The sequence below is a fragment of the Python bivittatus genome, unplaced genomic scaffold (assembly GCF_059951505.1).
Source record: "Python bivittatus isolate LINGU-HERP-01145 unplaced genomic scaffold, Pbiv_v1 ctg000160_np1212, whole genome shotgun sequence".
NCBI lineage: Eukaryota > Metazoa > Chordata > Lepidosauria > Squamata > Pythonidae > Python > Python bivittatus.
Genome location: NW_028277076.1, coordinates 2,267,788 through 2,280,966, shown reverse-complemented (window position 1 = coordinate 2,280,966; position 13,179 = coordinate 2,267,788). Strand labels below are relative to the sequence as shown.

The 13,179-nt window shown below is 45.9% G+C and overlaps 1 protein-coding gene across 1 annotated transcript in view; it reads right to left on the bottom strand.

The window, feature by feature from the left end:
• MEGF9 (multiple EGF like domains 9) overlaps positions 1-13,179 on the bottom strand; it is a 28,621-nt gene that overhangs the window by 4,838 nt on the left and 10,604 nt on the right. The window contains exons 2-5 of the mRNA XM_088146942.1: positions 5,601-5,799; positions 1,792-1,931; positions 1,269-1,412; positions 34-306 (exon numbers count right to left, since the gene is read on the bottom strand). Coding sequence (XP_088003068.1) covers positions 34-306; positions 1,269-1,412; positions 1,792-1,931; positions 5,601-5,799 — 756 coding nt within the window. The remainder of the gene's footprint in view (positions 1-33; positions 307-1,268; positions 1,413-1,791; positions 1,932-5,600; positions 5,800-13,179) is intronic.

Genomic DNA, 13,179 nt, shown 5'->3' with positions numbered 1-13,179 from the left:
GAACGTGTGGATCCAACTGGAGACAATGCATACCTTCCTTGGTGCAGTTTCCTCCTTCCAAAAGTTTGACATATCCTTCTTGACAGTTCTCGCAATGAAACCCTGCTGTGCGGTAGAGACAGCCAATGCATTCCCCTGTATCTGCCCTGCAGACTCTTGGTGAACGGGCTGGGTCCACGTTCCCATTGCATTGGCATTTGACGCAGACGCTGTCAGAGCTATAGTAGCCATCGTCACATTGGTTACAGAGAGTGCCAACGTAGCCGGGTCGGCACTTGTCACAGGTTGGTGTCTGCTGACCAGGCTCTGATTGGGGAAGAGGATATTAGTTAGTTCAATAGCCAACATTTGCTACGTGTTTCCAACACCTCATACTGAATTCCATCTTGTCAGGGGTCAACCAAGCAGAAATCTAAATTCTTGTCAGGTTCAGCCCAAAGAACTCCCCAAGACAGCGCAGATACAGTTCTGTTGCGTTTATTAGCTTCCACCTCAGGACAGAAATCTCTCCAGACTGAATCTAACTTCCCAAGCCAGCCAGCCACAATACCCTGAATTCCTTAGCGTGGTGCCAGTCTCATCTTCTTAAACTTCCCACGCTCCTGTTGGGGGCTAAGGGAATGCTTATCTCCCCGGGCGCGGCCTTCATCCAACCATTCCTTCACAATTCTAGTGTTACCAGAAGGAGAAGGAGAAGTCAACTGAAAGATCCAAGGCCAGATCTGTATATGTACTTGACGCTTTGAAGCGCACATCCAATTAAATGCAGATCTTGAGATAACAGACAAGAGATTGGTCCTAAGGAGGCATCTGGGCAGAAACTAGGTGATTCTGCTAGGTCTCAGCAGCCCAGCTGTGGGTGAGCATTCTCCACACAGCTGAGCTGGCCGGCCAGAAGAGGGAGACATTGCTCCATCAAGGGCAAACCCTGCTGTTGGTCAGTGCAACCAAAGCAAGTGGCCAGCAGAGGGAGTTGCAGATCCAACAAGCCCAGTTCAACTGCCTATTGCAGTGTCGTTGACCTGTCCAGCAAGGACTATCTTGCCTACAAAACCTTTATCTGCCACTTCCCCATCCTGGGTTCATCAATAACCAGAGAGCAGCTGTTCTTCTTAGTTTCTGTAAGCTCAGACTAGACCAGACCCAAAGTCCGTCATGGCCAGCATCACTCCCACAAATGTAGAATATATTCCAACCCCAAGGCCCCAATGGGATAGGAGAACGATAGCACCCCACTGCTGTTCAACCTTTTCAGAAAACCGCCTTACTTATTTGACAGTCGCCGCTGGAAAATTCAGTGGAGCACGGGCAGCGGAAACACTGGTACGGCTGGGAGTTGTTTCGATAAAATTGTCCTTTGCATTTCTCACAGTAAGTGCCTTCTGTGTTTCCTTGACAATTTAGGCAAGCACCTACGTGCAAAAACAAACAAAAAAAGCAGAAACGGTGAAGCCAGATGGGAGATGAAGCAACGTTTCATGTGAATGAGTTTGAGATCTCATTGTGCATCTCTGAACTGTTACGATTTGGGTTAGTGAGTCAAACCCTTCCTCAAGCTAAGCTCCTGGTCAGTTCATCTGGGCGATCAAAGATGCCTGAGGTTCTATCAGAGAATGGTGAGATAGATACCCAGTGGCCAAAGGAAGGATGGTCCTGTCTCCCACCAACCTCTCTCCTCCTCTACGTTCTGAGCCAGCACACTCAGATTTTACATGTAGTTGTTACTCCCGGGCAGCCCTTCCCCGCATGGTCCTCCCTCCATAAAACAACCCCATGGCATCTCCATTTTACCTGTCAAAGGATCACACTGCAGAGAATGGTTATTGCACTGGCAGGGCTGGCAGACTGTTCCGTTGAACTTGGAGAATCCGTCCCGACACTGGGCACATTTGGTCCCCGTGGCTCCAGCTTGGCACTGACATCGTCCAAGGCTGTTTGGAAACAAAGAACCACGGGTCACACAGGAGGCACTGTGGATGCTTCTTCCAAAGCAGCATTATTTCAATACATTAATTTTGGAGTGAAGGAAGAGGAGGAAACATAGACTTCTCCATATCAATCACACCCAGAAGTGTTGGGCTGCAACTCCCCAAATTCCCAACCAGCATAGTCAGCTGCATTCTGTTGAGGACGACTTGTGGGCACAAAGATAAAGAATTCAGACTGACATTTATATCCCACTATTTTTCTGGGGTTAAGGGCTTCCTTTAAAAAAAAAAATGAGAAAATGCTCTAAAGTAGCCCTAACATTAATGGTTTAGCAGAGTACAGTTCATAGACTAAACTGTAGTTTATTCCACAAGCTGAAGGGGGGGGCAAACTTTGGCTTAACATGATATGGGCATCTAGTAGAAGATCTTCCATACGTGGGAGGCCACCTCTGGCTTTCTTGCTTCCAAATTCTTAACTTCTCAGTTGACACAGAGCAGGGAAGGAAGTTATTAAGCATTTTAAAGGGAATTTGGGTGCCTGAAAGTTCGGATTCAGTGCCGGTCTGGCAGGATGTTCAATTCAATACAGATGGCTTGAAGCCATGGGCCAGGCCTGCGCGAGAATGAAATCTTTCATCAGAGACAGAAATCCTAGCTTTGCCCCTGCTCAATGCCTCTATAGAATGAAGCATATTACAAAATCCCTTTTCATAGCTCCCATATTGCAAAAGCTTCTCAATTTATGTTTCCCCCCTTCCCCTCTGCAAAAGCTCAACAATTTAAATAAGCTCAGATCATATACCCACAGGGCGGTCCAGAAAATGGTGATACCCTGAAAGAAAGAAAGAAAGAAAGAAAGAAAGAAAGAAAGAAAGAAAGAAAGAAAGAAAGAAAGAAAGAAAGAAAGAAAGAAAGAAAGAGAAAAGGCTGACAATTTTGTCCCTTGATGACTAAGCTATTTCGATTCAAAGCCCTCCGAATGTTCTTCCTTCTGTTGTATATGCTCCTTGTCTGCAAGATTGCAGGCTCCCTTTTTCCTTTGGCAAACTTCAAGCCTTCTTCTCTGACCCCTGGTCTAAAAATTGTAGAGATATCCAGAGAGCTGCTGCCAGTCAAAGTCATCCATGCTGGCTACATGACCTGTACAGCTGATCAGATCTCAGATAGGTTCCCACGTTGGGTGTGATGCAGTCTGTGGGATTTAACTTCTAGGCAGGTAGGAGGAAAGGCATGGAGATGCTCTAAATCCAAAGCCTGAACTACAAGAGATGGTCAATGGAACTATCTTGCCAGAATAAGAGACAATTGTGTGCCTTACTTATAGACAAACTTTTGCTCATGAGCAGAAGAGATGTTCCACCAGCTCAAGCATGTGGGCACATGGGCAGCTAAGGGCCCATCACTCTTCTTGGCACATCCTTCCCTTCCAGGTCTTGGGGGCAATTCTGATGGTGGCGTCTACTCTTTCACTGTACAAATCTCACTGCGCACTTCTTTGGAGTCATCAGGGAAACAGGTCATAGAGTCAGGAGCCATGAGAGATGGTCACTGGCGCCTGTTTGGCACAGCCCCTAGCAAATGCCTCACACTAAGCCATAGGCATCACTCCAGAGTGAGCCAGGAACGAGGGGAGAAGCCAAAATCAAGTCCGAACAGCAAAACAGGAGGGTGGGAAGAGCGGTCCAGAGCACAAGGCCAAAGACCAACTGAGGACTGGAACAATTCTGGAGATCAGGAGCCCTTTGTGTTCAAGTCCAGCCAAACTGGGACACAAAACATTCTTCACAAAGGAAATAATGGTGCTTTCCAGCAGCTGCTGATTCTCCGTTTTCTGAACCAAAGCAGAAAACAGCAAAGCAGCAAAGACTTGAATGGCAAGTGGGGCACACATTTATTGATGGCACCATTCATTTTTGCCCCAATGAAATGAGGAACCCAGCTGTGTCGGCTCTCCTCTCACAACCAAAGTCCATTGCCCGAGCCCTCCCCCTGCGTCCCTCCCTATTACTGCTGGAAGCGAAGCACCACAGATTATTCTGTATTCATTGACCTGGCATTGGTCTGCCTTCGATGTGCTGAAAAGCTAAGTCGGTCATCACATTCATTCTTGATTTTTTTTTTCATCTGGGTGGAAAGAAATGTTCTTAAAAACGGAGTGACCAACTCTCTCCAAACGAAACAGCTCTGCTCACACGACACAACGAACCACAAATGAACCTTGGCCTGTCATGTTTCAGCCAGACGCAGAGGGAAAACCCAGCCTGTGTGATTAGTTTATGGTTCACTGTGGTGTACAAACCCAAAGAATTGGGTTAATGGAGTAAACCATGGTCAGTTAATCCCAGTTCAGTGACTCAGAGACTGGCAGAACATAAAAATAAATTCATTTTCTATCGTTCCCTTAATTTGTTGTTTTTAGGGGGGGGTTGCTTCTGTTTCTCCTTTGGGCCATGAAAAGAGTGATGCTCATTTTTGCACTCCTTTAGTGCTTGCATGCGTTGGACAAAGAAAGCCACGTCCTGTACTGAGGTAATACATGGCTGAAGGATTTTAAAAATCCATTCGATAAGATTTAATGCCTGAAACAGTCCCTTTTTTTTTTTTCTTCCTGTCCTTCCATCAGCCTTACAAAATGGTTCAACTAGCCCGCAGAGAAGCAAGCGCGCAAGATGGTTCCATGGGGAAACATCACCGTCGATATCTGCCAACCTTTCAACGGAGCTCGAGTGAAAACATCATAACCTATATGTTGATTTTCAGCTCAATTAATCTGGACATTAGGAGACGGGGAAACCGAGAAGCAGAAATGCCCTTTAGCGAAATGTTTCAATTTCATATCATTTCTCCCAGGCTCATCTTGAAACTCTGGATTTAATAACAGCTTCTGTGTTCTGAGGAAGTCACCACCAGCACAGCAACACCTCCCCCTCCTCACTTCCAGCATCTCTGTAACCACCGTCTCCATTACACAATGCCACCAAAGCCCCCTCTGTGGTGGGAAGAGGAGGAGGAAAAAGGAGAGCTTTCTTCCGCCCAAACACTGGCGCATTGTGCACGCCACATTCCTCACTTTATGCTTGCAAACGGAATCTGTCTGCATGAAATCTCTCGCAGGGGCCAAAACTCTCAAGAACTCTGAAGAGGCGTTGGGTAAAATGTCAAAATGCCAAGCGCATCTGGCCCGCATCGCAGCGCCTTCACAAGACCATCCCTTCCCTTCCAAGCTGGACGCATCGCAGGCCACATCAGGCTTCCTGGATCAATAGACTGGACATCCAGAAATGCAGGGTTTCATTTGAATTTTACAAAAGGAGACCAAAAATCCATCGATTGCTGTATTATTACACCTTGCCCAGATTGGGGAAGCAGGGAGGGGAGAATATCACCCAAAAGGACACCCCTAAAAACAAAATGGGCAAGTGAACTCCATTCATCCCTGACATGATTGCACGTGTGCAATTCACAGCCACAAAACTGAGCAATCTGTGGGTCATTGCTGCATTTGGGACCCTGCATTCCTCCCAGAATTGGCAGGCAAAGGCTTGGATGACAAGAGCAAGTAATGTGGCCCATCACAAAGTCCAGAACTACAATTCCCAACAGCCCCGGCTAGCCAAAGACAAGGAACCAAGCAGGCGGTGGGCGAGAGTTTAAAGGTGTTCTCCTTACTTGTCGCAGGACGAAGAGATGGAGTCCTCAGGATGACACCCACAAGCAAGGCAATGTTTGTGGGGTTGACTGAGATAATAGCCTTCTTCGCATCTGTCACACGAGGGGCCCACGTAACCTGGGTGGCATTGACAGTGACCCGTGGCGTTGCACTCGCTCAGACTTGTGCTTCCAATAGAGCTGCAGTTACAGAAGAAGTCTGCAAGAGGAGTTAAAAGCAAGAGAAAAGGGAGCCTGAAATTAATTACAGGCGGATAGTAAAAAGGGGAATCATATTTCCTTTTTTTTCCCCCTTCAGTTGAGTAATGGTAGACAACACGCTCTGCTCAGACATAAATTTGAATCGTGTAGAAAGATCCTGTTCAGAAAGCCAATTCGAAGAATGGCGATTTGATCAAATCTCCAATTGGAAGTCTGGATCCAATTAGCGAGTTTACTTAAATCATCACACTGAGTACCACCCAATCCGTTTGGAGGAGTGAAATGTTTGTGGCCTGCAGAATTATTTCCCTAATATTGGGAAAAGTTGGAAGAAAAATAAAGGGAAGGCGGGGGGGACTGCCCTTCCTAAAAATATCCCACAGTTCTGCAAGAAGGGAGCATACCCAGTGGCGACGTATTGCTGAATTTCTTCCTTGGTGGGGAGGAAAGAAAACCAGATTTGAAGTGAAATATCCCAAATATCTATCAGATACATTTTATGCATGTAATGTGTTATATATGCATTTTTATATCTGCAAATTATAACTACGCTATTCCTGCTTTGCCACCCATGGCTTCATTTCATTTTCCCTCAGCAGAGGTTATTCACCGGTCCATAATCTCATAATAGTGGTTTGCATCTTAGTTGCAAGAGTCAGAGACAGAAAAAAGGAAAAATTGAAAACTGACCAGATATATATATATATATTTAATTGGGACTTATGGATGAACAATTAGAAAAGACTCATGGAAAGTTGGTTTTGTATATGGTAACCGCAACAAGGCTATTATATGCAGAATGTTGGAGAAATACTAAAATACCTACAATAGAGGAATGGATTGTGAAGATGGCAGAAATCCGGTGTTCCCAAAATGTGCAAATCAACCAGAACCTTGGTCCTTCATGTTTCTGCCCCACCCGCAGCTCTCATGCAGGCCAGGTTGCAATCCAGTTAAGCCCAAAAACGGTTTGGGCCAAGCATATGGCTTGTATTGGTCTATGACTATAATAAAGATGTGATGTGATGTGGTGTGGTGTGGTGTGGTGTGGTGTGGTGTGTGGTGTGGTGTGGTGTGGTGTGGTGTGGTGTGGTGTGGTGTGGTGTGATGTGATGTGATGTGATGTGATGTGATGTGATGTGATGTGATGTGATGTGATGTGATGTGATGTGATGTGATGTGATGTGATGTGATGTGATTGGAAGCATATGGCCATCAACCCTATTTTTATTCTCACAACACGCTATGAGGTGGGTCAGGCTTAGCTTGGTGGCTAAATAAGTCTTTGGATCCAAGATTTCCCATTTCCAATCCAAAACTTTAAACCACAACTAGACAACATCTGTTGAGGTCTAGCACCTCTGCCTAAAGTTAATGTCACACTTGGGTCATCTTTAAGAGAGCAGTGCTCCACAGACATACTTCCTTTGAGCCAAGCACCTGCTCTGGCAGAGTTCCTTGGCTGATCTTGGACTTGTGGTTATCTCCCAGTCAGATCTCCAACCCAAGGTTGTTGGGAAGCTAAAAGTGGGCATAAACCCAAGTTTATTGATAAGATGAGGTGGCCAGGAAGGGTTCTCTAGAATCACACAAGTTTGGCTTTGGATCCAAGACTGAGGCTGGTCTATCTAGTTCCATATTTTTTGATTCTGACTGGCAGCATTTCTCCACAGTTTCATGTCAACACTCTCAGTCCTTCCTACAACATTAGCTTCGAGTTTTAACAGAAGATACTTTCCAGTCTCTGGAGCAGATTGCCCCCTCTGGTTTTCAGTAGACCACCCATACACACAGACCCAGCTTTGGACTGAATGCTCTTGCGAAACATCCTTTACAGAAAACCTCCCTCTGCCATGTCCCAGTCTTACTCATGGCCAGGTGGTAGCCTCCGAAGCTAGCAGGAAGCATCTTAAGCACTGCAGATGGTGTGCAGGCAGCCTCCTCCCCCCTTTTGCCTTGCAACGGGATTATCTGATCCACCCACAGTGGACACGCATCAGACGCATGCCTGGGGTGGGTTTGCCCAGCGTATCCAAGAGCGCCAGCAAAACGCAGCTTTGGGGGCCTGGCCCATGCAGAATAAAGATGGATTTATCCATTTATCCCCTGAAATGCCTGCTCAAAAAGAGCCCTACCATCAGCTCAAAACCCCATTGTTTTGCCTAGAACAAAGATGCACCTGATCAGCAAAAACCAAACACAGACAATGTCCGAGAATGAAGCACAGGATGTCCATCAAGAAAAGAGACACGGTTGGGAAAGCTGAGATACAATTGTCAGAGAAGCAGATGTTTTTCCTGTCTCAGAACCCTGAAACCAAGGTGTTTAAGGAAGAGACCCTCTTGGTCCAGCTCAGTTGTCCTGGAATGTTCTTACTTATAAGGACACCCTTACCTGTAAGCAATGCGTCATCTGTCTAAGGAGACTCTACTGTATTCTCTGCTGGCCACACTCCCTGGGATGGGCAAATGACTAAGTTAACCGGATGGCACCAGCGGGGCAACTCCCTGCATTCTGAAAGACTCATCCAAGGAATTCTCCTCCACAGGAACAGGATCTGCTCTTCTGCTTCCGGGTTTCCAGTGCCCATTGCCATCCAGTCTGCACTGAAAAAGCCGTTCTGTTGATCATAACCAATCTGCTCTTTAGGATCGCTGCTTCCTACATCCTTCCCATTGAAATCTTTCTACCACCCATCCACCAGGCTTCTCCATCGTTTTTTTTTTCAACCGGCCAACTAATCCAGGGAGTCCCTTTCAAATCTGTTTGGTTCATCACTTGTGAATCCCTAAGCAAACCCAAGGACCAGAAAAGCTAGTTATGCAAGTCTGGCTCAGCACATGATGCCAACCAAATTCTTTGATGCCCTCTCCACAGTGCAGCTCTCACCTATTAACACAAACTTTGGGAAAGCCACAGACAGTAGTTCAGTGGGCATCTCTTCTCTAATTATGCCCACAGCACTGCTCCCTCAACGTCAGTCTGTGGTCTACTAACAGCAACATCACCGCTTGCTTCCCTTTCTGCAATGCTGTCCTTTCCTTGGGTGGAGAAGAACTCCACCAGTGTTGCTTTGGGCAATGAACCAACCCTGGCTGAGAGTGGAGACAAAATCCAGGGACAGTGCATCTCCCAGGTTCTTGCTAATTTCAAAGGAAATACAACCCTACAAGGCTGTTGCTCTTTTTCAAACAAAAATGCATGCATATCTACAAGCCAGCCCTTCAATAAAAAGCTGGTCTGAAGTCCCCGACCGGTGGGAGATGCTTCAGATGAAGCACGCCTGCAAAGCTGCCATGTTACTTCACATCATTCTGAGGGCCTCCTCCAGAAATTCCAGAAAGACATCTCCAGAAGTTTCTTCTAGTTACTAGAAGTGTCAGAGGCCACCAAAGCTAAGCAGAACACCTCGATAAGGGGAATCCTTCACTGCTGCATCTGAAGGACACAAACAGCATCCCCTCCACAAGGTGAAACAGTCAGTTCTGCACTGGCACTCAAAAGCGCCTGCCAAGAAAAGCCACATTTTGGTGACCTTTGGGTGGCATGCCCTATGGAACAAAAGACTTTCAGCAGATCTTTCACAAGGCATTGAAAACCTGGCTCTTCCCCCAGGCATTAAATGAGCCCAGTTGATAAAGCTTAAGATCATCCTTCCTACATTTCCACCTTCCCGTGTTTTTGCTTTGGTCCTCTTCTTCTCCTGCCTGAGATGTAAGTGGCCATGACAGGTTCAGTTACCTTCCTAGAACTGTGTGGCTGCCTTTTTTTCTAAGGAGTTCATTTTTATGATTATGGTTTCTTTCCCCCCTCTTGGCACAAAAAAGCCTCTTGAAAAGGCAAGCGCTGAAAGGTTGAGGAGGCGAAAGCACGCAAATCAGACTGACACCAAAGGGAATTTACAAATGTCAGAATGTGTTCAGTTGTCAAGCAGTCATCAAGTTCTAGGAAATCAAGGCCGAGTAAGACAAGAGACAAGGGGGAGGGGGAAATGCCCAGGGAACATACTTCAGATCAGACCAAACACATAGACACACACACACATCTTGCTGCTCATGATCTGCAGTTGCAAGCCTTGAGTAGCAGAAAAACAAGACAACCTTCAGCTAGTACCTGGGTGACCAACTGCACCCTTCAAGAAAGACGGTGGGCTCGAAAAAAATGCATTGACAGCCTTTGCTGACTGAAGTTACCAACTCATGGAAACCGTAAGTCCTTTCTCTTGTGGATTTTCTTATCAGGGACTATTTAAAAAAGAAAAAAAAATTCCCACCGTTTCTCCTTTGTTCCACACATAAAAGGAGTTTTGAATAGTAGCAGCTGCAACAGACAGGTTCAGATTGACCAGAGATGCTCCTCCCAGGGGAGTGATCTGTATTTCCTAGGTTGTGTATCCACAAACAAAGGCTCCTGGCAATTTCAGGATCCAGTGGAATGGGTGGGGATTAACCATCTCCCTGCCATCAAAGCACCAAGCTTTCTTTCATCCAAACAGTAGAGTTGATCCTTCATCAGAGCAAGCAGGAATGAGGCTTCTCTCTGCCCTTCTCTCCTGCAGTCTGAAGCTAGTGTTTTCCATCAGAATGGCCATCTTTTCCGGCCTCTGTTCCCAGAAAATCTCAGCTTCTTCCAAGGCACTCAAAGTGATGCATAAGAATCTTCCTTTCATTCTCATGCTAGCCTTGGGAAGAAATCAGGCTGAGAAGTAGCAAAATCTCAAGGTCATCTAACAAGCTTCAGGATTTGGGGGGGGGGGGGTTGAATCTGGGGCACCACCACCACCACCACGCCGATCCTATAGTCTGAAGGGGAAAATTGAAGGTGTGAAACAGGCCAAAACCTGCTGAAGTTCATACAAACCAAAGATTTCTCATCCTCGCTCTGATCTGTACCACACCAGCTCTCCATTAAGGGTCAGCTATCCCATCCCCGCTTAGAAATACTACAGTTGTGTCTCAGAGACTTGATGCTCTCTCCTCTTTTTATGCTCAGATGCATCTCGCTGGACTCCACCAGCGATTCCGGCATAGAACAGAACGTCGAAAAGCAAGATATTGTGATTCTGCTACTGAACGCACCGAATGAACTTCAGCGTTCAGCATCTGCACCCTGAACTTTACTCAGCCGTTTGGAACCTCAGGAAAAAGGTCATTATTGCAAAACCTTGGGCCCATTCCCTGCTTCCTTTTCGGCATGAAAAGCTCCACTGATCATCCAGCAGCAATGGATGTTCTGCTAGTTGCTAAGGATTTTTGTCTTTACCGTGCGCTCATTTCAGTAACCAGGCACTAAAGCAGTAGCTTGGTGGTAGAACCAATATGTGTTTGGCTGGGAAAACTCCTGCCAGGCAGTGCCAATATAAAACTAAAAAGCTATATGTCCAACAAACTGGGATGTTCCTGACATTCAGGAAGCCGGCATACTTTAGACCAAACTATGAGTGGACAATTCTGTACCAACGTTCTCAACCCCTGAGCTTTCCAGATCTGCGGGACAACAACAGCCTGCCATCCTCAATCAGCAAGGGCGATTCTTCAGGGCCACAGCTGAGCATATTGTCAGGCAACAGAAGTTAAGAAAAGAAATCCAACTGGAAAAGCGGTAAAGCGGCCATTCTAGTGCGGGGAAAGGAAACGGGAAACTCCTAAATTGTATGGGTTCAGAGCATCATACAGCAGAGAAGCAAATGCAGGCCAAACCAAAAAAAAAAATTCTTTTTACCTCTTCCTCCTTCCAGAACTCCTGCCACCCTTGGATTTCTTTCTGAAACCCTGAGATTAAAGGGGTGTGTGTCTGTGTTTATCTGTTTATCAAGTGTATATCAGTTTAATCTTTCAACAAAGGGCTCCAGGAAAGAACGGTTCTGTTTCCACAACTTGGTGAACAAAAGTTCCTCAACTGAATCAAAGTGAACAGACCTCTTGCCTTGTTCCACTTACTTTCCCCTTTGTTCTAGTATCTCCTGTTTCTTCCCTAGAGCCCTTTTTTCTATTTATAGATCCTAGTTCTCCCCAGTTTGTTGTTTTCCAAGGCACCAAAGAAGCACACCGATACCTTTACCTTCAGATTTCCATTAGGAGTTGCTGAGATATTTAATTTTACATCTGGGGGGCAGGCAGGACACTCCTAGTCTTCGCCCCCTTACGATTTATGAGAGGCCATTAATCCAGTAACCATGGGAAAAAATAGCCCACACTGAATATCACGCAAGCTTCTTTTATATTTACATAGGAACCAAGTCGAGTGGAGGAAAATGCATCGGCGCCACGGTCCAGCTGAAACAAAAGCTTTGGGTTCAGAATACACAGAGGCATCTGACTATCAGGAAAAAAACAATTTGCTCAAATGAATGGTCAGGAAGTGCTCTTCTGCACACATTCACAGTTTATCTTCCAGCATTCTTGATCTAAACCCAAGTCTGGCTTGCAGACAGGAATTGGCTTAGGCCTGGAGAAGCCTTGGGTTGAAATTCTGTTTTGGTGGGGAACTTTTCCGTTCCTTATTCCCCCTCCCTGTCTGTTCACTGGTGCAAAAAGGTCTGTGTTAGAGCCAACAATTGTTCTGCGGCCACCATCTATAGTTCAAAATCTGCATCTCTTCCATGATCCCGGAAAAGATGCAGCCGCTTTAAAGAGCTGCAGACAAGGGCTGCATTCATGCTGCTGTCACTCCAAAGGACCCGTCTGGAATCAGATCCAAAGAGCTGCACAGCCCTGTTATTTACAGAAATAGTTCGGCCTACCAGCCATTCTGGCTAAAGGTCATGGGAGTTGTAGTCTAAGACATCTGAAAAACACAGCTTGGGGATGACTGGCATCTATGAAGACTGATAGAGAACAAAGACAACCATAACAGACAAGAAAATGTTGCTTTGGGAGGAGCCGGGATAGTCAGAGCACCCAAGACAGTATCTTTCAAAGCAGAACCACAGTGCCCGGAGCCAGAAAAAACATCCTAAATCATTAACTATTGATTATGAAAGCCGCTCATTTTAACGTTGCATGCCTTAAAAGACAAGCGTATGCATGAGAAGTCAAGACAGTTCGTTTAAATGGCCCAAAGAATCCAGAAGTGTCGCTTTCAATTAATTGAGAAAGGCATTGCTGCGTGTAAAAGCTGTAGCAAAATCTTGCTCGAGCAAAAGAGAATGCTAAAAAAAACACCCTTGCTCATTTACTCTGCATGTGCATAACTGAAATCAGTTTTATATTATTAGCAAGGATGAAAAACCCACGTGCATCGATGATGATGATGATGATGATGATGATGATGATGATGATGATGATGATGGAGACAGATGAAAAGATGGAGACATGATTTGGTTCAGATTGGCAGAAGCCACAGAGAATGGCTTATGGATTTCATGACCACGCCAGGC